Source organism: Mauremys mutica, chromosome 1 (genome assembly GCF_020497125.1).
Source record: "Mauremys mutica isolate MM-2020 ecotype Southern chromosome 1, ASM2049712v1, whole genome shotgun sequence".
NCBI lineage: Eukaryota > Metazoa > Chordata > Testudines > Geoemydidae > Mauremys > Mauremys mutica.
In genome coordinates, this window is record NC_059072.1 from 322,119,727 (window position 1) to 322,146,922 (window position 27,196).

A 27,196-nucleotide genomic window follows, 5' to 3' on the forward strand; every position below is an offset into this window, starting at 1 on the left:
ATATAAAATGTTTGGTTTGTTTCTGGTCATTTTGCCTCTTTTACTTTACTTTAGATATTTTAGATAGGTGATTTTCAAACTTTTGTACTGGTGACCCCTTTCACACAGCAAGCCTCTGAGTGCGACCCCCGTTGTAAACTAAAAACACTTTTTTATATTTAACACTATTATAAATGCTGGAGGTGAAGCGGGGTTTGTGGTGGAGGCTGACAGCTCGTAACCCCCAGTAATAACCGTGTGACCCCCAGTTTGAGAACCCCTGCTTTAGATAATGTTGGAAAACTTGGGTATGTAACCTACAGAACGGTAGCATAAGAAAAGTACACTCAATTTCGTGGTGAAAATTAGTAGTAGTAGAACGGAGTCATTTTAGGGATTTATTAGGAATAATTATTCTGTTGACCAAACCAAAATACAGTGAGGTCCTTTCTAATATTTGCTTAGTAAGCCCACTACATGAATGCATTTCCACTTGAAAGTTACCCTAATTGATCTTGAAACGTTACATCTCTTAAATTAGTACATATTCTGTGTATCAACTAAAGCGTGCTCTTTAGCACCACAAACTTCAGTGGGTGAAGTTTTCACCTCATGAGGCATTTGGATATTTGCCAGATTATACAAGACAAATATCTTCTTAACAGTCTGATCCAAAACCCATTGATGTCCATGGAAAGAGTTGACTTTGGATCAGTCCCTAAATGTTTTTAAAGTAAAATGTTAGTGCAACAAGCCAACCAGTGTAACATGTTAACTCCTTATTAACAGTCTTTTAATCATTTTTCCAACAGCAAAAATTTTGTTGTCAACCTTGGTAACTAACTGTAAACTTAGGAGTACTCATTCAGTTCAAAATAAACTTGTTGAATTTACTCCTGTCTCATTCTTCCCTAGAGATTTATGAATCAGGATAAGTGCAATCCAAACAATACAAAAGTTTTTGGCACATTTATATTGATAAATATATGTTTTCACTATGTTACCACACATAACATTTTCACATTACAGCATGCCTACAGAATCTCATCCCTCATCAGTTTTGGATTCCTGCGTTAAAGCTCACTCAGATGTTTTTTGACATAAAGTGATTCTATGTCAGGCTCGGACAAGGATCCCTTCACCATAAGCAGAGGAAATTAGAAGAAAGCGCTGGATGGGACAGAGTGACCATACCTGGCTAGCTGTTCGCAGGGCCGCCCGGGGTGGGGGGGGCAATTTGCCCCGGGCCCCACAGGGGCCCCCACGAGAATTTTTCGGGGCCCCTGGAGCAGGGTCCTTCACTCGCTCTGGGGGCCCCGGAAAAGTCTCACGGCGCCCGGGCCCCCGAAGTGTCTTCCGCTCCGGGTCTTCGGCAGCAATTCGGCAGCGGGGGGTCCTTCTGCTTTGGGACCCACTGCCGAAGTGCCCCGAAGACCCGTGGCTGGGGGTCCTTCCACCCTGGGACCCGCTGCCAAAGTGCCGGGTCTTCGGCGGCGGGGGCTGCCCGCCGCCAAAGACCCCAGGCCCCCTGAATCCTCTGGGCGGCCCTGGCTGTTCATGCATGGTAACAAAACACAGTTTATATTTGTTAAGCCATTTCAGAGATACTAAGCAAGTGAATGATATATCAGAAATCTGTTTCAGATGCTTTATTAGCCAAGCTTCAGATTACTCAAGCATGTAGTGTGTTGCATCCACAGTGGTGATCTGCAGTTAATTCCTCAAAGCAGGAGACTATTACATAGCATGAGAAACTTTCAACAGACATCTATAAAGTCATAAACATTCAGTATTATATTTCAGTAGTATGAGAGTAATTGGAAATATTTTGCTGTCTGCTTCTATAGTAACTTTGTGTGGTTAGTTAGAATAGCTTGTATAGTATCTATTATAATTGAAATTATTGGTGAGGCTAGCTCTCTCTCCGTTTGTGCCTTGGGAACTGCACTATCTAATGTTGCTTACTGGAGGTTCCCATAGTATTACATGCCTTACCAAAGTGGTAAACATCTGCTTTCATATGGGACACTCAATCCTGTAAGGTGTTGAGCACCAACAACTCCTGTTGAAGTTAGTAGGAGTTAAGGGTGTTCAGCACCAGTGTTTTCATCATTTGGCAGGTTTTAACCCATATAACATGTTGTTGAAATAAATATAAAAACTGAAAAATGATTACATTCTGCATTCTCTGGGAAGTTTAAGTGTAGCGTTGCTTAAGTATTCTGAAGTTATCTGATCGCATATGGATTCAGAGCATGAGCACATTTGATCTTCGGGGAAAAACATCTGAAAGAGATTTGTGGAACATCATTTACTGCTTTGTGTCTTCAAAATGGTTTAAATCTAAACCATGTTTTGTTGCAGTTCACAAGCTAAGAACCAGATACTATATCCCATTTAGCACTTTCTTTTAAATTTCTTCTGCATTGGGTGTAGATACTTGCCCTTGTATGGCATAGAATTATTGTGTGCCAGGGAGCAATTGAATTGAGTGAATGTTAATGTAGGAATTCAATTTTGCAGGGGGACAAGACTGGATTAGGCTGCAAGATTAGGAATGGAGCCTGGAGCTACTGTGTGGCATGTGAGGTTTTGAACTGCTGTTTTTTAGTGTTAATTTTTAAAATTTAGATTATATTTGTAAACCACTGTCTAGAATCTAAATAAATCTGCTTTTCCTTTCTTTAGTCAGTCTTCAGAAATTTAGGAAGCTAATGTAAAAGATTTCAGTGTCTCGGATTTACATATGAATAAATTGTAGAAATTAGGAAAAAATACCTATTTATTACTATAGTAGTCATCAGTAGCAACTGCTTTATTTAAGCTTGCTCAGTAGATTCTTTAATAAACCCCTGGTTTCACACACTTATAACTTTACAGAAATTGATCTTTGGGGTTCAATTTTCCATGCTTGGTCTCTGCCTGGAGGTGATTTTTTTGTGTAGAAAGTTTGAGCAAAATTCCCTTGAGCTGTTTGAGTTTTGTGAATATGAAAACAAAATCCACTGTATCCATTATGAAAATTATTCTAACCACACTCTTGGAAAAAAATGGCCATGGCACAAATAGCTGGAGTGTGAAACTTGGCATAGGTATTAGCACCAAATTCTGTTTCTTACACAAACTAGGCATCTCATTAATTTCACTTATGAATAAAGGGACTCTAACTGTGGCTTACTGCTCCCTATAAAGTCAGTTGTAGTAGGATAAGGTCCTGGGCTCAGAGTCTTCATTGAGGTTTGGTTCCTGGCTTGTTGTATGGAAAGGAGTTGGTTTTGATTTTTAAAACATATGAACATTTGAAAATTGAGTATATACAGCAGAAAAATTATTCTATAGAAACACTCTTAAAGATACATAAGTATTACGCACATGTGTGCAGCTGGATAAAGGCCTGAAAGTCATGAAAAGACTCACTTTGTCTTCTATGGTTTTGGATTTGTTCATAAGTGCGCACTGATGGGTTTAAAGGAACTTAGAATTTTCACTGGCAAAATTAGCAAAACTGAGTCCAAAAAGCTAGCCAGCACCAAAGTAATAGTTCTTCGAGTGCTGGTTCCTCTGTGTTTTCCACTGTGGGTCCACATGCATCCAGAGTCGGAGAATTCTTGCAAGCAGCATCCATTGGTTTACACATGTGCCATAACTCTCTTTATGCCTCAGATCAAGGAATAAAGGGCAGAGTGGACCAACCACCTCTCTAGTTCCTTCTTATCACCACATGGCCTGGGTCAGAACCTCCAGTGTACGGAGCTGCTGCTTCCTCATAGTTATTCTTTGATCCGTAAATATTTCAAAATTGGCCTTAGTGCTTTTGTATATAGTTTTTTCTAGTCAGATAGATTTCCCCACCTCTGGGACCCCCTCCCCCTTATCCGGCTATGAGTATTGGACTATGCCCAGAATTCTGGGCTTCAAAAACTTGTGTCCTGTCCTTGTTATTTCTCTGTTAACGAAGACCATAAACACTGCCTGTCTTGCCTGGAGGAGGAAACACAGCTAAGGAAAGCGTATGCCACGCTTTCCTTAGCTGTACCGGTGAGGCATGGGAATTCCAGCTTAGAAAGTACCTTATGGAGAAGGCCATGCGGCTGCAGTCGGACCCAGACTGTGGGACCTGTACATTGGCCTGACTCAACACGGAGTGTGTCTCCCGCTGCAAAGTAAGACCCTGCTGCAAGGGAATCCTTTCCTATAGACACTCAGTTAGGGTCTCATTGAGAAGGCAGGAAATGCTCTCATAAGCAGGTCACCCTCTAAGTCTACCTCGAAGACAACCAGTACCACTCTGCGTAAATGGAGCAGGTCTTATCTAAATATTCTTTAACCTTTGCTGGCTTCCACGTTCTGGTTAGCCTCGTGCTACAACACAAGAAGGAACAGTTCATGTGCGGGACCAAGGGACACTGCCACCAAAGTTTTCCAATCAGCAGCACAGGGACTCAAGCACACCTACAGTGGAGCACCCATAGGGGGACACACATCAAAGAACTATCATTACTATGAAAGGTGAGTAACTTATTTCCTCCCATAACACTCCTGCCATTGGTCTTATGGAAAATTCAACAGGACAGGGCATGAATCATCCTCATCACCCCAGACTGACCCAGACAATTTTGGTTCCCAAATCTCCTACGAATGTATTCTTGTTGTTGTTAGTTTTAGTTATATATTATAGACGTATAGAAAGAGACCTTCTAAAAATATTAAAATGTATTAATGGCACGCGAAATCTTAAATCAGAGTGAATAAATGAAGACTCGGCACACCACTTCTGAAAGGTTGCCGACCCCTGCCCTAATCAGTACCTTCCTGCCAGTAAGGATGTCTACTCCTCACTGAGACTTAAACCTTGTACTTTTGGCTCTCACTAAGCTTACACCCTTTGAACTGCTAGCTATATGTCCCATGTCTCACCTGTCCATGAAAGTTGCTTTCTTTATAGCCATCACCTCAACTAGAAGGGTAGGTGAGCTCAGAGCCCTAATGGCGGACCCAGGATACACCATATTCTGTAAGGACATAGTCTCATTACAACTATATCCAAAGTTCACAACAAGGTAGTTTTGGAGTCGCAAAGTAATGCAATTGGAAAACCTAATCCCAGCTATACATATAAAATGGTGGGATCTAAATTAGCTTTTACCATTCATGAAAGGGATCTTGGAGTCATTGTGGATAGCTCTCTGAAAAGTTCTTCCTCGGTGTGCAGCGGCAGCCAGAAAAGCTAATACACCTCTACCCTGATATAACACAACCCGATATAACACGAATTCAGATATAACTCGATAAAGTGGTGCTCCAGGGGGGCGGGGCTGCGCACTCCGACGGATCAAAGCAAGTTCGATATAATGCGGTTTCACCTATAACGCGGTAAGATTTTTGCGGCTCCCGAAGGCAGCGTTATATTGGGGTAGAGGTGTATAATGTTAGGAACCGTTAGGAAAGGGAGAGATAATAAAACAGAAAATATCATAATGCCTCTATATAAAGCCATGGTACACGCACACCTTGAGTACTGCATGCAGTTCTAATCACCCCATCTCAAAAAAAGATATATTGGAATGGGAAAAGATACAGAGAAGGGCAACAAAAATGATTAAGGGTATAGAACAGCTTCCATATGTGGAGAGATTCAGAAAACTGGGCCTTTTCAGCTTGGAAAAGAGACAGCAAATGAGGAGATATGATAAAGGTCTATAAAATCATGAATGGTGTGAAGAAAGTGAATAAGGAAGTGCTGTTTACCCCTTCCCATAACACAAGAACCAGGGGTCACCCGATGAAATTAGTAGGCAGGAGGTTTAAAAGAAAAAGAAGTTCCATATGTACTTGTTAATTAGCCCGTTTATAAGCTGACCCCCCAAGATGGATAGGTAAAAATGGCAAAAACTGTATGACCTTTTCATAAGCTGACCCTATATTTATGGCCCGTCAGGGTAAGTCGCTAGCAGGATAGGACGTTTTGTTTACCTGGAGCATTCGCAGGCATGGAGCCCCTCAGCTCCCAGTGGCCGCGGTTCACCATTCCCAGCCAATGGGAGCTGCGGGAAGTGGCAGCCAGCAAATCCCTCGGCCCGCACCACTTCCCACAGCTCCTATTGGCTGGGAACGGCGAACCACAGCCACTGGGAGCTGAGGGACTCCGTGCCTTCGAACACTCCAGGTAAAGAAAACGACAGTGTATTAAATATTCAATAATTCAATAGAGCTTAAAATTTTCAAACTCTGTTGTAGACCCATTGATAAGCCGACCCCCGCACTTTAATGCTTTACTTTTTTACCAAAAAAATTCGGTTTATGAACGGGTATATACGGTACTTCTTCACACATTGCACAGTCAACCTGTGGAACTCATTGACGGGCTGTGAAGGCCAAAAGTATAACTGGGGTCGAAAAAGAATCCAGTTCCTGGAGAATAGGTCCATCAATGGCTATTAGCAAAGATTGTCAGAGATGCAACCCCTTGCTGTGGGTGTTCCTAAACCTGTGTCTGGCAGATGCTAGGACTGAATGACAGGGGATGGATGACTCGATAATTGCCCTGTTCTGTTCATTCCCACTGAAGCATCTGACATTGGTTGAAAGATGGGATAGTGGGACTATTGGCTGACCCAATATGGCCGTTCTTATGGTCACTTACATGTAAAAGGATTGACTGGATTTTTTTTTTTTCCAAAACTGCATGCATTGGAGGAGAGGAGATTTCATTCCCTCAATGTATGACAAACTAGTCCTTTATCTACAAAGGACAAAACTAATTAGAAAATCATCTAGACTATTTTTGCCAAAGACGAATGAATTTGAGGTCAAGCAATCGCCTACCAGAAGCTCTCTAAATGGATCTCAGGCTGTACTTTGCTCTGCTACCAGCTGTCACATCTTCCTGCCCTCAGAGGTAAGGGCTCATTCTGTAAGAGCACAAGTGACAACAGTACCAAGGAAGTACCTCTAATTGACATTTGCAAGGCAGTTACGTGGTATTTCCTCCACACGTGAAAGACGTTATGTGCTAGTACTGGATACCTCTGTTGATGCACCCTTTGGGACAGCAATCCTTTGGATGGCTCTTCCACTTGTATCCTTGCACCCTTTTTCTACTTGAATACTGCTTGTCAGTCACCCGCTGTGGAGTATACGTATGGACCAGTGCTTGAAGAAAAAGAAAGTTACTTACTTTGTTGTAATGGGAGGTTCTTCAAGATGTGAGGTCCCTATCTGCATTCCACTACCTGCCCTCCTCCTCCTCTGCTTTGCATCATTCCTGATTCAGGGTAGAGAAGGAACTGGAGTGGTAATTGGACTGCTTCACCCTTTATGTCCTCAGTTTGAGGTATGAGGACTATAGCACATGTGCAGACCCGCATACACTGCTTGCAATAATTCTCCAACTCCTAGTGCATGTACACCCGGAGGGGGATACAGATAGGGAACACACATCTTGAGGAACCACCAGTTCCCACAAGGTAAGCAGCTTTCTCTTCAAGAAGATGCATACCAAGCTTATTATTTTTCCTTAAAAACACCCACACACAAAAAACAAACCTCTAGGAAATTAAATACAATACAGATACCCATGTTAATATTGAGATTCCACTGCACAGTTAAAATAATAGAAATGCAAATGTTAAAGCTCCAAGAATGTTAATTAGACCACCTTGTGGACATGTACTATTTTGTGTTCCCGGTTTTCTTGTTAAATGTGTAGCAATGTGATGGTGGTGAATGCCTAAACTAAACCATTTTTCAACTTCATGCCTTTTTGGATGCTAGCTTGAAAAAGTCATTGTCTCAACCGTTTGTGAGTTTATTTATTTCCAGTATTATAGGCAGATGGAATTACAAAGGTGGTGGTTTATTAATCTAATTAAAGAAATGGGCCTGGATAGTCAGAATTATTACTATGATTCTGTTACTTCTTTTGGGGTAAGATAAATAATAGTTCTATAGCTGGACCTTTAACTCAGTTGCTTGTTGTTGGGGCTATTGCTGCTTTTGGCAAGGAGACAAAGTGGAAGAGAGAGCAAAATAGAAAAGTATGGGGAAAGACAGCTTTCTGTTGATGTCTGCAAGAACTGGTGTGTTGGTCAGTCATGGATAGGTGCCTGAGGCAGATGAATCAGCCATGACAGGAGCATATCTAAACCTTGGCTTGCTTCCCCAGTCCAGAATGCCATCTGGCTGGTCTCTGCAGGTCTCTCTCTTTCCAGTGGCTCTCGAACTAGACTAGGCTTGATAGGCCGCCTCATTCTGTCATGCTGTTTTTGCTGACCAAAGTCTCTATTTTTTGAGTTCCATGTCCTCATCGTTTCCCCAGTGAAACCTAACTTCTGACACCAATTTTAGCCATTGTTTTCTTCTTGCTTGTGAATTATCCTTTCAACACAGCCCTTGGGTGTTGATATTATTACCGGTAGTTGATATTAGACTATACAATTAATCACTATATCCTATTAGTCACAAACCCTCATATTGTAGAATATCACTTGTCTCTGTGAATCTTTATGATTTCCCCTGAACTCATGAGATAGATGTAATTTACTTAAAATGATCAGCTGTTCTTCTCTGCTTCTCATACTGATGCTATGTCTCAGGTGAAAGGACAGAGTCTTGCTGCTGTTGTGGCACTTGTATAGCTACAAGAGTACACATAAAACAAGTTGGTAGGCTGAATGAGGGCAAGCAGTTCTTTCTACATCTTCAGCAGCAACTTTTTGGAGAGCTGTCTCTCTGGTCCTTTGGCGAGGGAGATTTGGTGAGCACAGAGAGCGACCAGTGCCCATCTCTATTTGCTCCTTGCACTTGGACTCAAGGAGCTGGGGAACATAGTAGAAACTCCCATCAGAGCAGATTATGAAGAAGAAGAGAATAGTGGAGTGAAAGCAGTGGCTGAATTTCCATATTTTCCCTGCCATGAGAGCACCTGTTCACTTTTCCAGTATAGTGAGAGGATTTCTATATTCACTCTTCCAGTGTAGCAGAAGCATGGCAGTGAAGAGAAATAGTCAATTGTAAGTTGTGGATTAGAGCTGCTGAGAGTGCATGAGCTAAGTTAGGGGGTGAGGTGGTTTGTCCTACATAGCCCATGGAGAGTGTGATATCACTTGCACTGTCTGTCCCCATCACAGAACCTCACTGTTGTATGTTCCTGTGAACTGCAAACCTGGATTCCCCATTTTAGTTAGGATTTGTAGGATTGTGGTTTACCAAAATGCCTATGAGTGAATTTCTAGTGTTTTGTTCTGTTTTAAATTGCATACTGTCTGACAGCTGCTATACTTAAATTTATCTTAATGTTGTTTTAAACGGCCAAAATATAAAACGGTATAAATCAGTTGTGCTGAAAGAGCCAATTTGATTTGAAGTGTAGCAGTGATCTTGGCTGTAGCATTTGTTAAAAGTTATAACTATATAAATTATATACATCCACTGCTGCTAAGATTTTAGGTGTTCAGATTTTGTAATGCAGAAAAAAAATTGCAAATTAAAGCTACATATCCAATTTTCGTTATTGTACTGTATCCAAAATGTATATGTTGGTTGTTGGTGCTTAATAACAAAATGTGCTTAAACATGGATCAGGCACAAAGTTTCTTCCATCAGGCTGTCATCTTGCATACATTTATGTGCTCATTTATTTCCATGATGAGTGGTCGTTGAAGTACTTGCAGGATAGGGAGCAAAATGCACATAGATAGGACAAAATGCACTGGCAGATGTAGAGGAAGAATTATGTAACCTAAATAATTTGTCATCTGCAAATTTTGCTATTTCATTATTTACCTCTCTTTTCAGATGATTAATAAATACAGTAAACAATAATGGACTTAGTACAGAACTGTGAGGCACCTGCTGTTAACTTTTGTCTATTATGAAAATTTAACATTTATTCCTATTCCTTTTCCCCCTGTCTCTTAGGTCTGGTCCACACTAAGAAGTGGGGTCGAACTAGGGTACACAAATTCAGCTACGTGAATAGCGTAGCTGAATTCGAAGTACCCTAGTTCGAACTACTCACCCGTCCAGACGCCACGGAATCGAAGTCCGCGGCTCCAAGGTCGACTCCGCCAACGCCTTTTGCAGTGGTGGAGTACTGGAGTTCGAACTATCGCTTCCGGAGTTCGAACTATCGCGTCCAGATTAGACGCGATAGTTCGAACTCCGAGAAGTCGAACTCACCACGTTGACCCGGCTCGTAAGTGTAGACTAGCCCTTAGCTAATTTTTGGTCCAGGACAGTACTTTGCCTCGCACAGTATGATTCTTGGTTTCTTTGGTAGTCTCTTGAGAGGGACCTTGTAAAAGACTTTTGAAAATATAAATAAATAGTGAGCTGGTTCTCCTTCATCCGCTACTTTGACACATTCAAATAATTTTAATAGACTAGTGAAACATGATTTTTGTTTGCAGAAACTGTATCATATCATCATCTTCCACTGTTTTATTATTCTATTTTAAATCTGTTCAGCCAGTTTACCAGGTACTAATGTAATGCTTACTGATCTGTAATTCCCAAATCATCCAGGAGTTTTTAAATATTTATTTGTTTGTTACCTTCCAGTCTGCTGGTACAGTAGCTGTTTTTTTAAATTAAAAATTACCTATCTTTGCTAGCAACTCAGCCACTTGATACTCGAGCTCCTTCAGAACTCTTGGATATAGGGCCTGGTAAATTGTTGCTTTTAAAATTATGAATTTCTTCCAGTGCTTTTCCAGTCTCTGAAAATACCTCATCTTTATTGCCTACTCTGGATCTACTCATTTTTGGTATCTCCCTGATATTGTCAGCCATGAAGACTTATGCAAGGATGTTTTTCTAAAAGATATGCTCTAGGAATGTTTTTTGGGGGAAGTTCTGTGGCATGAGGTCAGAATGGATAATCACAATGGTCTGTTCCGGCCTTGAAAGATATGAATCCCTTTTATTTCTCAGCAATGTCCTTATCATCCTTAATTGCTCCCTTTCACAACTGATTATCCAGAAGACCCACTGATTCTTTCGCAGGCTTCTTGCTTCCAATATACTAACCTTTAACTATTTGCTCTTAAAAATCCATCTAAGACCACCTAATTTCCCTCTTCCATATTGCCTGATGCTATTTATTTCCTGTTTATTGGCTTCAGTAAGGTCAGATTTCCATATTTTGAGAGCGATCTGGTGCTAATAGTCAGTTATGGTCTACTCTTTGCCTTCCTGGTTCCATTTTTATTCAACAGCACACATGCTGTCTGACGCTGTTATTTTAAGTGGTATCCGTGCCACATCTAAGCAATTTACTTCCTTTACTTTCAATTTGGGGCTTTTTTGGCTAGCCCCTCTTCATTTTATGGAAATCTTCCTGTCCAAAGTTTAGTATCACTGTGTCAGGTTTTGGTACTGTTCTCTCCTCCTAGGATGTTAAATATTGAGGTCAGTATTACATTGTGGTTCAGCTACTTTTAATTCTTAAATTAATGCCTGTGCATTAAGTAAAACCAAGTTGAGAAGCAATAATTTAATCTGAGAAATTGCTTCTCTAACCTTTGTCCCATTGTGCTATTAGACCAGTCTGCATATGATTAGTTGAAGTAATCCATTATTAGCCTGTTAACCTTTGCTGCCTTTTTATCTGTCTTTACACTCAATATCCTTTTCTTGATCTGGAGGCCAACAATATAGCTAAATTCCTATTCCAAAAATAATCACATACTTCTAAACGAGGAGTCTTCTATATTCAGGAAAGAAATAGCACTGGAATAATAAGAGTATTGCAGGACAGAGTTAATGTCCATTGGTCCAGTTCTGCAGGTTGAAATTTAACAGCTGTGTACATTATGACTGGCAAAATAGCAAGTACTATTGTCTCCCATTCTCAGGACTATACTGCATTTATCTGGGGAAAAGACATTACAAGGTCCTGACAAGTGGCTGCAAAAAAAGGTTGTGCAACTTGAGATTTCTTATCTGTTTTTAACTTCCGGATTCCATTTAGTTAATTGCTAACTTTTTTCTGACTTTGGTATAATTTGGTATGCAATTGTTATGTATTTTTATTTTATGAACATCAACATAGTTTGGTTTGGAGTCATATCATTTGTGCAGAATCTAAACATATGGCTATGGGATCAGAATCTGTAAACTTTGATGTATTTCTTCTTAAACACTTCATCACACTGTAAAACTTCAGGTATGCTTTTTGAGTTCTGTGTAATAGCAAACATCTGTGTTACAGTGCAGAACCATTGCATAATATTGTTTAACATAATAGCAAGAACTGAGTTATTTTAACTCTGATTAACATACTTTAAAATACTTACAAAAAGAATATGCTTATTGGGAAAACTGATTTATTGAACTGCCTAAAGATGGACTGACAAGAAATGTAGGGCCAGACATTCACCTACCAGTATTTTGAAAGATATGGCATTGAACAGTCTCTGGAAGTATTTATAGAGATCTAAATGGAAAAGGGAAAACTAGACTGAAGATTGGGAAAAATCAGTCAGTCTTGCAAGGGATGTGGTGGAGTATTTAAAATAACTTTAGTCATGTAAATGTGAAACATAGATTAGGTTTTATTAAAAATATCAAGAATAGTGTTCAGTTTCGCAAAACATCTTCATGTAGATAAATAAGTAGGATCTGAACCAATACTCAGTGAAGACAATGACTAGCCTCCTATTGACTTCATTTGAGATTGGATCAGGCCCAATATGGATTTGTACTAGACATGCTCAAACATTAAAAGGATTTTTTTATTTCTAATATCTGCTACTGAAGTTTAGACTGGATGACCCTGGGGCACTGCCTGCAATAGCTGTGTTTTTATTGTCTGAAATAATAGTCATAATATTTTAAATAGGTACATGTTGATAGCAAAGTACAGTAACTCCTCGCTTAACGTTGTAGTTATGTTCCTGAAAAATGCGACTTTAAGCGAAATGATGTTAAGTGAATCCAATTTTCCCATAAGAATTAATGTAACTAGGAGGGGTTAGGGAAATTCCAGGGAAATTTTTTTCACCGGACAAAAGACCATATTTTATTTTTTTATATATATATGTGTGTGTGTGTGTGTGTATATATATATATATATATATATATACACACACACACACTCTCTCTCTCTCGCTCTCTCTCTATATATATATAAGTTTTAAACAATTTAATACTGGACACAGCGATGATGATTGTGAAGCTTGGTTGAGGTGATGAAGTCAGAGTGTGGAGGAGGGTGGGATATTTCCCAGAGAATGCCTTAGTGCTAAATTATGAACTATCACTCTGCTAAGCCTCAAGGGTTAACCCATTGTTTTTAATGTAGCCTCACACTCTACAAGGCAGCAAGAATGGAAAGAGGGGAGACAGCATGGCAGACAGACACACACCTTGTGTGTGTGAGAGAGAGATGCGCATTGCCCCTTTAAGTACGCTGACCCCACTCTAAGTACACTGCCTTGTTGAGCAGATCAGCAAGTTGAGACAGCAGCTGCTCCCAGGAAGCTCCCTCCGTCCTGAGCCCTGTCCTATCATGTCCTCCAACCCATGGAGATGGGGTAAGTGGGGTGCAGGGGGGGTAGGGGGACACCCTGACATTAGCCCCCCCTCTTTTTCCCCCACGCACAGCAGAGAGCAGCTCCAAGGCAGAGGACAGGAGTAGCACATGGCAGTGGGGGAAGGGACAGCTGAACTACCAGCAATTGATAGCCTGCTGGGTGGCTGCCATACAGGGAATTTAGGGGATTGGGGAGCTGATGGGGGGGCTGCCGGTCCACCCTGGTTCCGAGCCCCCATGAGCTAGCGGCAACGGGCTGCTCTTCCTGCAAGCAGTGGAAAAAGCAGGCAGCTGCCAAATGACGTTATAAGGGAGCATTGCACAACTTTAAATGAGCATGTTCCCTCATTGATCAGCAACGTAACAATGAAACGTTAACCAGGACGACTTTAAGTGAGGAGTTACTGTATTGTTTTATAAATATGCACCTATGAGACAATAAATGGTTATCCCAGGTTGCTAGTTAAAAAGCAGGGCCAATGTAGTAGTCTGCCATTCTGTATTTGAATGTTCAAACCTTCTGTTTGACAAATTAGTACTTGTTGAAATTTAATAGAATGCCTTCATCCTTGTAAGTTTTTCAATCCAAAGTGTTTTCTAAAAGTCGTAATTGTTTTAAAAATTACAGTAAAAATCCATTGTTTTACTTTTATGTTCTCTGTTTGTCTTCCTTACTCAGAAGTACTGTACATTAAATGTTCTCAAACAGTGTGCTTAATTTACTTAATTCTAAATGTATTGTGGCTTTTTTCTTTATTCAAGTCACTGCCAAAAAGCATGGTGTCACGGCTCTGTGAATCTAAAAAGATTTGTGCTGCAGCTGATATGCAACTTCAGGTATGTTCTTTGGTTTCGGGTTTCTCCAGGACCTAAATCTGAAATGACTTCCTAAATTTATAGGAACTGTATCAATTTAATTTGACTCTATTCATTTGTGAAATCTTACAATTTTTTGTAATTTAACACTTAACTCAATGATGTATCTGTGCTTTCTAAACAAATGCAAAATATTTAAACTGAATTGTTTTCAACTTCATTTTAATATATTTTGCTCAACATTGTCAGTTGTCTGCATAAAGTTGGTATTTTAATATGGATTTAGATGCTTATCTTTAGGTACACAGCTTTGAAAATGGTTGCCTTTCACACTTAAGAAAGTTTTAACAGGAAGCCATGAATTAAAATTGGACTTGATATTTTGTTTACTGAATGTTTTAAAATATCTCAAATATAAATTAAAAACAAAAGTGTGCTGAAGTAGCCATTTTTTATTGTATTTACTTTGGCCAAAATTTTCAAACCAGGATCCCTACATTTAAGCTCACAAATCCATTTTCTGACTCCTAAATAAAACCAATTTAATTCTCAGAAATATGGAGCACCTTTAAATTCCACTAAACTCTGTGAGCTGGAGATGCTGAGCACCTTTTAAAAATCAGCCCAGTTTTATTTAGGTGATGAAATATGGATTTTGCTTTCCTGACATAAGCAGCCAGGTTTGAAAATATTGGTTTTTATTACTAAAAGGACACTGTCAACGTTTGTAGGTCTAATATCTGGTCTACCTTATTATATTGTTATAGTCGTTGCTAAGTTCATGTAGTTCTGTCTGGCTTTTCCAAAACAACAGTTTCAACTCTTTCTTTAAGAAGAAAATCAAACTCTTCAGCTCAGCATTAATGCACAGCTCTGCACTCACAGTTGATGAACTTGTGCAATTCAGTAAAAATAATGTTAGTAAGAAAACACATGTCCGTTTCCACCTTCTAAGTCTTAGCATTATAATAAAAGGGGAGTTAAAACTTAGGTAAAATATGTTAGTGTCTTTCACTCGTCTTTTAAAACAAACAAGCAAACAATAAATATATATATGTCATTGTTGAAACAGGGAGCTTGTTTCCTCAATCCCAATAGAGCAATTACCAGTAAAAGTTAATAGTCACAATAGCATTTAGATTATCTATGTTTTTCATAATGATTATTCTGCTTGTGTTTATATTCTGCTAATGCTTATTTTGTATGATTTTTCTCTAGTCTTTTTTCCCTATGCTAAATACTTTTTTTTTTTTAAACCACAATTGGTATAGCTTTAAAGTGAGGACAGCTGCTTTTAGGTGCTCCAAACAGGAGCACTTCGTTTCTTTTTAAGAAATGCAGAAACAAAAAAATCAGGTGGCAGTTTGGACAGTTGGGCCAAGGCCAGAGATTTGTGATATCTTCTCTCTAAAAGATGTCCTAAAGACTGTGTCCTTCTATACAAACACCAACTGTATGAGTTGATGATTTTTAAAATATCTTAATTAAACCTCAGAGGGATAGCCGTGTTAGTCTGGATCTGTAAAAGCAGCAAAGAATCCTGTGGCACCTTATAGACTAACAGACGTTTTGCAGCATGAGCTTTCGTGGGTGAATACCCACCTGTGCAAACTGCTGTGTGGACACATCAATTGATTCAAAACTGGTTATAATAGTTGAGCTTATATTTGTAAATTTACATGTGCAAATTAAACCAATAAGCCAGGTTTATAGCAGGTTGAGTATCTATACAGGTTTGCACTGATTTAACTACGTCAGTTTTTAAGTCACACTTTTAGTTAAACCACTGCAACTTTGGTTGTCACTGGCCATGATGGGTTCTGTGAGAGCTGAGTGATGTGGAGGGGAGCGCTGCTTTACTTTTGTAATGTGAAAGCAGTGAAATGCCCCTGGAAATTCTGATTTTGAAATGCATAATTGTTGCTTATAATTTTTTTCATATACAGATGTGTGCTATGCTACTATATCTGAGAGAGATTGTTTGCAATCTAGAAGGAATCATACAAGAATTAAAGCAGAATTGCTCCAAACTGTACAACAGTTCTGAAAAAGCAAAATTTAACAAAAAAAATACCCTGTTCATGAGAGCCACTAATTTTGAATAATCCACCAGGGTATAGACCAGTAATTGACTTGAAATTCTGAAGTGATGGACATGTGCTTTCAAACACAGACATTCTTTGTTCAGTAATATCTGTACTACCAATAGAGCCCAAGGATTTCCTTTTAGCAGTCAATTTGTATTTGTCCTGGACCAGAGTTGCCATAAATATTTGACTTTCTATTTCAATGCATCTTCAGATAATCTAACAGTAATGCCTGCAGGTGCATATAAACTAATCCCAGATAAAAAGATTGGCTGATAGTCACTTCAGTTATGTAGTTCACAAAAATTGTTCCTGGAGACGGGTGCATGGTGGTGAATACAGAGTTCCCACATTCCTTTGTAGAGATGTGTATTGTTTTCTGTGTAGTCATTTGAAGTTATAATCATTGGAATAAACTCTTGTATTTATTTTAATTTAGTTGTCCAGATATATTCTCCTACGTATTAATGTCTGAATAACCACATTCATTGCACACAAATTGGTAAAGATATTACTTATAACTGAAAACTCAAACTCATTTTTTTTCAAACTTAGGAAAAGCACGTATTTCTCTTTGAGGGCTAAGTGCCATACATGCCATTCATTACTTGACCTTTTGAAAATGAAAATGTTTTGAATTTTCCAAGAGTAGGGAAATATCATAGATGTGTTTTAGCCTATTCAAAAAATAAATAAATAAAACAACTTTCAGATAACTTCTAATTTTTGGTATCTAAAAATCAGAGAATGCAATTAAATTGCTTTTTCATCCATAAACTTCAGTTCTGCAATAATAATTTCAGCTGCTGTGATCTTTAGCAGATTCTGGAGAGAGATGAGGAAACCTGAGTTCTGTACTCTACATTTAAATACACATCTTTTCAATAGGCATATTTTTGTCATGTGGAGTAAATTCCTGTAAATTTGGGCCTGCAGTAACTTTATTGGCACAGTGTCAGAGGGGTAGCCGTGTTAGTCTGTATCCACAAAAACAACAAGGAGTCCAATGGCATCTTAGAGACTAACAGATTTATTTGGGCATAAGCTTTTGTGGGTAAAAAAACCACTTCTTCAGATGCATGGTGAAAATTACAGATACAACCATAAATATACTGGCACGTGAAGAAAAGAGTTACCTACAAATGGAGAAAAGGTCAATTCAGTCAGGATGGATGTGGTCCACTCCCAATAATTGATGAGGAGGTGTCAATACCAAAAGAGAGAAAATTGCTTTTATAGTGAGCTAGCCACTCTCAGTCCCTATTCAAGCCCAAATTAATGATGTTAAGTTTGCAAATGAATTGTAGCTCTGCAGTTTCTCTTTGAAGTCTGTTTTTGAAGTTTTTTTGTTGACAGATAGCTACTTTTTAAATCTGTTATTGAATGTCCAGGGAGATTTAAGTGTTCTACTGGCTTTTGTATGTTACCATTCCTGATGTCTGATTTGTGTCCATTTATTCTTTTATGTAGACACTGTCCGGTTTGGCCAATGTACATGGTTAAGGGCAGGGCCAGTGCAACCCATTAGGTGACCTAGGCGGTTGCCTATGGTGCTAGCATTTGGGGGGCGGCATTTTGGGTCCTTCGGCAGCGACCGCGGTGGCCAGATCTTTGGCCGCCCCGGTCGTTGTCGGCATTTAGGCAGAGGGACCTGGGGCAGAGGGGTATGGGGAGGGGCGCCTGCAGCAAGTAAGGGGGGGCCGTGGCACACGGGAACTGCTCCCTGCCCCAGCTCACCTGTGCTCCGCCTCCTCCCCTGAACACGCCGCCCCGCTCTGCTTCTCTCCCTCCCAGGCTTGCGGTGCCAAACAGTTGATTGGTGCCGCAAGCCTGGGAGGCAGGAGAAGTAGAGCGGCGACGGCGTGCTCGGGGAGGAGATGGAGCAGAGGTGAGCTGGGGCGGGGAGCTGCCACACGGCTCCCCGGGCCGGGGGAAGCTGCCGCGGAGGGGGGGGGGGGGGCTCAGGGCGGAGGGCTGCCACAGGGCTCGGGAGGTGGAGGGGGTGTAAGGTGGAAGTTTTGTCTTAGACGCAAAACATCCTTGCACCCACCCTGGCTGAGGGGCATTGCTGGCACATGATGGCATATATCACATTAGTAGCTGTGCAGGTGAATGAGCCCCTGATGGTGTGGCTGATGTGGTTGGGTCCTCTGATGGTGTCACTAGAGTAGATCTGGGGACAGAGTTGGCAACGGGGTTTGTTACGGGGATTGGTTCCTGGGTTAGTGTTTCTGTGGTGTGGTGACTATTTGCTTCAGGTTAGAGGGCTGTCTGTAAGTGAGGACTGGCCTGTCTCCCAAAGTTTGTGAGAGTGAGTGACCGTTTTCCAGGATAGGTTGTAGATTGTTGATGATGTGCTGGAGAGGTTTTAGCTGGGGGTTGCACATGATGGCCCGTGGTGTTCTGTTGTTTTCCTTGTTGGGCCTGTCCTGTAGTAGGTGACATCTGGGTACCTGTCTCGCTCTATCAGTCTGTTTCCTTGCTTACCCAGGTGGGTATTGTAGTTTTAAAGAATGCTTGATAAAGATCTTATCTTTGTTTGTCTGAGGAATTGGAGCAAATGTGGTTGTATCTTAGGGCTTGACTGTAGACAGTGGATTGTGTGATGTGTCCTGGATGGAAGCTGGAGGTATGTAGGTAAGAATAGTGGTCAGTAGGTTTCCAGTGTAGGGTGGAGTTTATGTGACCATCACTTATTTTCATTGTAGTGTCCAGGAAGTGGATCTGTTGCGTGGACTGGTCCAGGCTGAGGTTGATGGTGGGGTGGAAATTGTTGAAATCCAGGTGGAATTCTTCAAGGACCTCCTTCCCGTCGGTCCATATGATGAAGATGTCATCAGTGTAGCACAAGTAGAGGAGGGGCACTAGAGGATGAGAGCTGAGGAAGTGTTGTTAAGTCAGCCATAAAAATGTTGGCATACTGTGGGGCCCATGCGGCTATCCATAGCAGTGCCACTGACTTGAAGGTATAAGTTGTTCCTAAATCTGAAATGGTTGTGGGTGAGGACAGAGTTACAAAGCTCATCTGCTAGGTGTGCTGTGGCATCATCACAGATACTGTTCCTGCCAGCTTGTAATCCATCCTCATGTGGGGAATATTGATGTAAAGAGCTGCTACATCCATGGTGCCCAGGATGGTGTTTTCAAGAAGATCACCAATGCATTGTAGTTTCCTCTGGAAATCGGTGGTGTCCCAAAGATAACTAGGAGTGCTGGTAGCATACGGTCTGAGGAGAGAGTCCAAATAGCCAGATAATCCTGTTGTAAGAATGCCAGTGCCTTAGATGATGGGGTATCCAGGATTTCTAGGTTTATGGATCTTGCGTAGCAGACAGAATGCTCCTATTTGGGGCTCTCGGGGTATGTCTGTGTAGATTTGTTCCTGTGCTGTAGCAAGAAGCTTGTTGAGCAAATGGTGTAGTTTCTTTTGGTACTCCTCAGTGGGATCGGAAGATAGTGGCCTGTAGAATGTGGTGTTGGAGAGCTGCCTGGCAACCTCCTGTTCATAATCCGACCTGTTCATGATGACTACAGCACCTCCTTTGTCAGCCCCTTTGATTATAATGTCAGAGTTGTTTCTGAGGCTGTGGATGGCGTTGCATTCTGTACGGCTGAGGTTATGGGGCAAGTGATGCTGTTTGTTCACAATTTCAGCCTGTGCACGTCTGCAGAAGCACTCTGTGTAGAAGTCCAGTCTGTCATTTCGACCATCAGGAGGAGTCCACACAGAATTCTTCTTCTTGTAGTGTTGGAAGGAGGATTCCTGTAGGTCAGTGCTCTGTTCATGTGGTGTGTTGAAAATATTCCTTGAGTCGGAGACAGTGAAAGTAGGCTTCCAGATCACCGCAGAACTGTATCATGTGTGTGGGGGTGGTGGGGCAGAAAGAGAGTCCCTGAGATAGGACAGACTCTTCTGCTGGGCTAAGTGGGTGGTTGGATAGATTAACAATATTGTTGGGTGAGTTGTAGCCCCTTGTGGCATGTCAGAGTTTAGATAGTTTACTGTCCTTTTTCCTCTGTAGAGAAGTAAAGTGTGCGTTGTAAATGGCTTGTCTTATTTTTGTAAAGTCCATCCACGTGGAACTATGAGAGTCTCCAGTTTTGAGAGTTCAAACCACAGGTATAGCTCATTTACACAGGTATAGCTCATTACATAATAACTCTTAACAAACAGGCAGGGAGCTATAATAATCGGAACCAAATTAATTAACATTTTAACTGCACTGTTTAAGCTAATTAATGTAGTAATTTATAATAATTACAGTAAGACACTGCTTCCTCTTATTTAAAGTCTGTTCTAGATAAACACTGATAGTAGAAATCTACCAGTATCTAAATGCTTAAAAATAGGTTGAGCCTCAGCAATAATCTCCAAATCACATGGCAATGTGAAATATCTTTCATTCCCATAGCTATGGCAGACGCATATAACTATGTCTCATAGTTGAAAATACTTACGTATGTAAAGTCATCAGTGTTTATTTTCCAGAGTGGATTTATTTTCACTCTGCACTCCTAGTGGCCTGGGTCTAGGCTGACCAGATAGTAAGTGTCAAAAATCGGGACAGGAGGTGGGGGGTAGTAGGTGCCTATGTGAGAAAAAGACCCAAAAATCATGACTGTCCCTATAAAATCAGGATATCTGGTCACCCTACCAGGGTCAGAACTTCCTTCTAACACTCTACATGTGCCAGGGAAAGGCAAAGCTTGTAAGTCGCTTCAGTGGCTTATTTCTCCAGCTCTCTATTTCTGCATAATTCTCTACGTAACCCACCTCATTGGTTTTTAGCAGAGGGTCCAGGAATAGATCCCAGTTCTCTGCTCTAACCACAAGAGCATACACGTATGCCATGGAAAAGCAGCTTTTGAATGTCTTACCAGAGTTTATCATTTTGGAAATCTAGTTGAAAGGTTTAATAAGCTGCTATGTTTGGAAGAGTAATTCAAACAGAAGTAACGTAATCCTTAGGAAATGTAAACATTTCGTCGTAAAGAATTAGATAGGACATAATCCAAACCAAATCTATGATAATGAATGAATTCTGGCTAAGTCGCAAGCTGTCAGTGGGTTTGGATTTTTTTTTTTTTTACCCAATCATAAGACTTTCAAAGCAATAGTTGAGCATGCTATAAGACACAATTCCATTTTAGTCAGATCATCTCAACCTTTTTCTTCTGGGGCCCCCGCCCCAGCATCTTATAAAAACTCCACGACCCACCTGTGCCACAACTGTTTTTCTGCATATAAAAGCCAGGGCCAGCATTAGGGGGTAGCAAGCTAAGTTGCTTGGGCTTTGGTTTCAGCCTCGCATGGCAGGGTTCAGGCTCAGGCTTGGGCTTTCTGCCCTGGGTCCTGTACAGTCTAATGCCAGCCCTGCTTAGCAGACCCCCTGAAACCTGCTCGCAGCCCCCCAGGAGGCATGGGACCCCTGGTTGAGAACTGCTGATGTAAATGATTCGCTCAGCCTTTTCACAGTACCGTCTCCCAAGTTTCTTATTTCATGTACAGATTTTTTTAAAAAGGGAATAGAGGGGCCCAGAGGTTATAAAAGAAAGGGTCTCTCACCTGCCATTATGTCAGGGGAGAGAGAGACGGAAGCTAGCTGTGTATGAGAGAGCGAGAGAGACTCCATGATTTGGAGGAGAAGCCCTATGCAAGAGGGTGCCGCGATCCTGGACCCCCTGAAATACTTTGACTAAATGGCTAAATTTCAGTACCCAGAAAGATAATGGAGCAAGTAATTAAGCAATCAGTTTGCAGACAACTAGAAGATAATAAGGTGATAAGTGACAGCATGGATTTGTCAAGAACAAATTGTGTCAAACCAACCTAATAGCTTTCTTTGACAGGGTAACAAGCCTTGTGGATAAGGGGGAAGAGGTAGATGTGGTATATCTTGACTTTAGTAAGGCTTTTGATACAATCTTGCGTGACCTTCTCATAAACCAACTAGGGAAATACAACCTAGATGGAGCTACTATAAGGGGGGTGCATAACTGGTTGGAAAAACATTTCCAGGGAGTATTTATCAGTGGTTCACAGTCAAACTGGAAGGGCATATGAAGTAGGGTCCCACAGGTATCGGTTCTGAGTCTGGTTCTGTTCAATATCTTCATCAGTGATCTAGACAATAGCATAGAGAGTACACTTACAAAGTTTGTGGATAATACCAAACTCGGAGGGGTTGCAAGTGCTTTGGAAGAGAGAATTAAAATACAAAATGATCTGGACAAACTAGAGAAATGGTCTGAAGTGATAGGATGAAATTCAGTAAGAACAAATGCAAAGTACTCCACTTAGGGAGGAACAATCAGTTGCATACACACAAAACAGGAAATGACTGCCTAGGAAGGAGTACTCCCAGAAAGAGATCTGGAGGTCATAGTGGATCACAACTAAATATGAATCAACAGTGTAACGCTGTTACAAAAAAAAAAAACAAAAAAAACCAACACATCATTCTGGGTTATATTAGCAGGAATGTTGTAAGCAAGACACAAGAAGTAATTCCACTCTACTCTCTGCTGATTAGGCCTCAATTGTAGAATAGTGTCCAGTTCTCGGTGCCACATTTCGGGCAAGATGTGGACAAATGGGAGAAAGTCCAGAGAAGAGCAACAAAGAAGATTCAAGGGCTAGAAAACATGACCTTTGAGGGAAGATTGAAAAAGTTGGGTTTGTTTAGTCTGGAGAAGAGAAGATTGAGAGGAGACATAAGTTTTCAAGTACATAAAAGGTTGTTACACAGAAGAGGGAGAAAAATTGCTCCCCTTTACCTCTGAGGATAGGTGTAGCGATGTGATGACTCACCAGTGCAGCACCTCCTGCTGGTTGTCCTGGGAATTAGCTCGATTCCAGCTTCGGAGCACCCTCTGCAGGCCGCTGTCTCGCCTGCTACTGTCCCTCCCGGACCCCGGTGCCCTTTACCTCGGGGTTCTGCCCCAGCAGTACTCCCATGCTCTGGTCTCCCATCCCAGGAGAACCCCTAACCCTTTATGCCCACCTTGCCTTAGTGGCTACTGCCAGTCATCATCTAGCCCCTGCTCACTGGGGCAAACTGCAGTCTGTAAAGGCCACTCATCATTGGCAAGGAGGTTGGGACCAGCGGCCTCTGCCTAACCCCAGTATGTTTCTTTAGGCCTTGCACAAGGCCTGCAGCCTGGAGGTGTACCAGGCTGGAGCTCCGCAGTTCCTCTTGCCTTATTCCCCAGCACTGCTCCAGCTCAGGTACCCTTTTCTCCCAGGCAGCCAGCCCTTCTCCCTCCAGGGCTGGAGAGAGACTCCCCTGTCTCCTGGCCCTCCAGCCCTCTTATCAGGGCCAGCTGGGCCCTGATTGGGCGCAGTGACAGCTGTGGCTGCTTCCCCAATCAGCCTACTTTTGCTGCTTCTACTCCTCTATCCCAGCCGCAGCCCTCTCCAGGGCTACGTTTAATCCTTTTTACCTTGGAGTGGGGGCAGCTGCCCCACTACAATAGGACAAGAAGCAATGGGCTTAAATTGCAGCAAAGGCAGTTTAGGTTGGACATTAGGAAAAACTTTCTAACTCTCAAGATCATTAAGCATTGGAATAAATTGCTTAGGAATGTTGTGGAATCTCCATCATTGGAGATTTTTAAGAGCAGGTTAGACAAACACCTGTCAGGGAAGGTCTAGATAATACGTAGTCCTTCCATGAGTGCAGGGGACTAGATTAGATGACTTCTCGAGGTTCCCTCCGATCCTACAATTCTATGATTCTAAGTCCCAAACAAAGAACACTTGAGTGGTGAGGAAATTAAGGAAGGGAATGATAAATAGGAGTTCTGTTGGTTTGTGTAGATCAGTGTATCTCATAAGTTGTTTAAAGTAATGGATAAGTGTTTTAGAATCCCTTTTGCAATGTCTGTGTGTTACATGTTTCATCTAAACTGTACACCAGAGTGCTCACAAGGCTGGAATCATGAGAAAGAGTGTGCTTAAGCAACTGGTGTATCTTGACAGGCGGTGGTGGTGATTCTGAGAACCTAAGGCAGTTGGACCCTGAATTCCCACTTCTGTGAAGGGTAACAGACTCTGTGCCCAGCGGGATGTATTCCAGAGAGGCCAAAGAAACAATGCCGGAGGCTACCCAGACCAAGGGAAGCTTAGAAGCAGATGGGTCTGGCATGTGAGACTGAAACGTGGCAGCCTGGTGAATGTTCAGCAGGGGGAGCTTTAACAGGGCCATGACAGATGTCTGTTAGAAACTTCAATCTCGTTATATTTCAGTAAAAAGCCATTTCTGTTTGGTTTGGATTTTCATGATAGCACGGAGCTAGTACACAGTCAAGCTCCTGAATTGTCTCAGGGCTCCCAAAGCAGTAAAGGAGTTAATATAGTAGTATTGTGTTACACAAGTGTTGATAAAGGATAAGATATTAATGTTACCTCCTGACAGCAAGAATCACAAATTCATCTCCTTCCAGCAGGAGCACATTGGTTTCCTCTGAAACATCCAGGTGCTCCACTTAGATGTCGGGGAGGGGCTGCAGTTTACTATTTCTACCTAACTCCTAAATATATTTATTTCCGTGGGATTTGCACTGGGCCTCTTTATCCACAGACAAGAAATCCTGTATGAGTCCCTAGGGTGCTTAGTGTGGCTGCTGCTCCACCTAACAGTTAGTCCATCCTACTGCAACCTCACTCCTGGTTTAGGCCTAATGTCTGTCTCCACCAAATCTTTGCAGAATATTGTGAATTGGACAGCTGTCTCTTGTTTTGTCTGCCGCACAAACCTCCCACAAAACATTTAGGGCTTGGCTACACTTGAAAGTTGCAGCACTGGTGGAGGCTTTCCAGCGCTGCAATTAGTAACTGTCCACACCTGCAAGGCACATCCAGCGCTGCAACTCCCTGGCTGCAGTGCTGGCTGTACACCTGGTCTGGTTGGGGTGTAGTGATTGCAGCGCTGGTGATCCAGCGCTGCTCGTCAAGTGTGGACACACACCAGCGCTGTTATTGGCCTCCAGGGTATTAGCAGATATCCCAGAATGCTTTTAACTAAATTACTCTCTTTGTTTTGTTATGCAGCCTCTCTTTGTTTTGTTGTGAACTCGGAGCTCCGGAGGAGCTCCGTTGTTCCCGGAGCTGCTTATCTAAAAAACAAACACAGCTCCTGTTTGCTGTGATCAATCTGTACCTGGCTGTGAACAATCAAATGAGATAATGAGGCAGGCAGGGAGTGAGTGTTTGCTTGACAGAAACGGGGCAGAGGGGGAGAGAGGGAGTCCGTTGGCTGCAGGCTGTTTGCAGTTAAGAGTTAAGGGTAAGGGATCGGGAACATTTTCTGATTTTTCAAGGCAGGAAGGTAACACACAGTGTTGGCTCCAAAAATCCACTCTCTCTCTCTCCCCCGCTCCCTGTCACACTACACCCCACCCCACCCCCCTCTTTTGAAAAGCACGTTGCTGCCACTTGAACGCTGGGATAGCTGCCCATAATGCATCACTCCCAACAGCGCTGCAAATGCTGCAAATGTGGCCACACACCAGCGTTGGTAGCTGTGAGTGTGGCCACACACCAGCGCTGTTCCTACACAGCTGTACGACCAGCACTGTAACTCCCAGCGCTGCAACTTTCAAGTGTAGCCAAGCCCTTAGTCTCACAAATCAACATGCTGCTACTCCATTTCCCCTCTGTGACTTCCAACCCTGAAAAACCCTCAGCACCTCTCATACAATTCCTGAGTCCCATAAAAGTCCCACATATGCTGTTCCAAGCACCAGTAAAATATCTCTCTCTTTCAGTAGCACTTCTTTCCTAATTCCCTTACCTCTCATTACCAGTACTAGAGGGAATTTGAGAGGTGCAACCAATGGCTCCTTCTGCCATCCGTCTCAAGACACCTTTGGTGTCCACTGCTTAGCCTTCTTCACGTCAGTTGTGATCTTCTACTCTTTATGGCCCCATACACAGCATGTGCATCCTAGTGACATCACGTTGGGCTGTGCTGTGTCTGTCTCTCAGAACCCAAGGAAGGTATTTTGAATTTCTCTTATTAATAAGAGTATTTTAAACCCCCCCCCCAATAGATGGACTTCTTTGGGACATTAGGTGTAGGTTTCAATTTTGTTTAAGGTAGATAAATACATGAGCTTATGGAGGTTGACAGTGCATTTTAAGTGTCAGGGAACTAATCTTACAAGACACTGAGTTCTTAACATCTGTTTGTCAGTTGGAGCTGAGGGCACTCAGCACAAGGGATCAGTCCCTTATCCTTTTATTTTATACCAAAAATAGAAGAGCCAGGAAATGTACATATTTTAAGTTCTCATGGTTTATTCTATTGCCTCTGTCTTTGTTGGTTAACCACATGTCAAATGCCAAGACTGTGAGCCAAAGCTGAATATATGTTTTATCTGTCTAGGTCTTTTATGCTGTCTTGGACCAACTCTACCATGGGGAACATCCTCTAAAGAGGTCAACCACAGACATTTTAAAGGAAACCCAGGAGAAATTTTATGGGTTACCATATGTACCAAACACTGTGAGTATAACATTTCATTCTCATTCATACTTTAAAAGAAAAGGAAAGTTTGGAAATGCTTAGGCCTTGTGACTTTAGCAGGCTGACTAAACTGTCATCCCCTTTCTGCAGAATCTTAAAATCTCCACATTTCCTATCAGCATAATTCAAAACAGAGGCCGCTTACTGAGGTTTTGGGCATAAATATCCAGGTGTGTCACTACTGAAACTGAAAAATTTCAACTCCAGAACTCCTGTCAAGCTACTGTGCCTGTGTGTGCTTGCATTTAAAT

General features: G+C 41.7%; 1 protein-coding gene across 2 annotated transcripts in view; it reads left to right on the plus strand.

Annotated features, from left to right (window-relative positions):
- The window catches only part of LOC123370686 (mitochondrial intermediate peptidase), a 117,327-nt gene that overhangs the window by 53,922 nt on the left and 36,209 nt on the right, over positions 1–27,196 (plus strand). For both annotated transcript variants that reach the window (XM_045017408.1, XM_045017400.1), the window contains exons 15-16: positions 14,276–14,350; positions 26,805–26,924. In XM_045017408.1, coding sequence (XP_044873343.1) covers positions 14,276–14,350; positions 26,805–26,924 — 195 coding nt within the window. The remainder of the gene's footprint in view (positions 1–14,275; positions 14,351–26,804; positions 26,925–27,196) is intronic.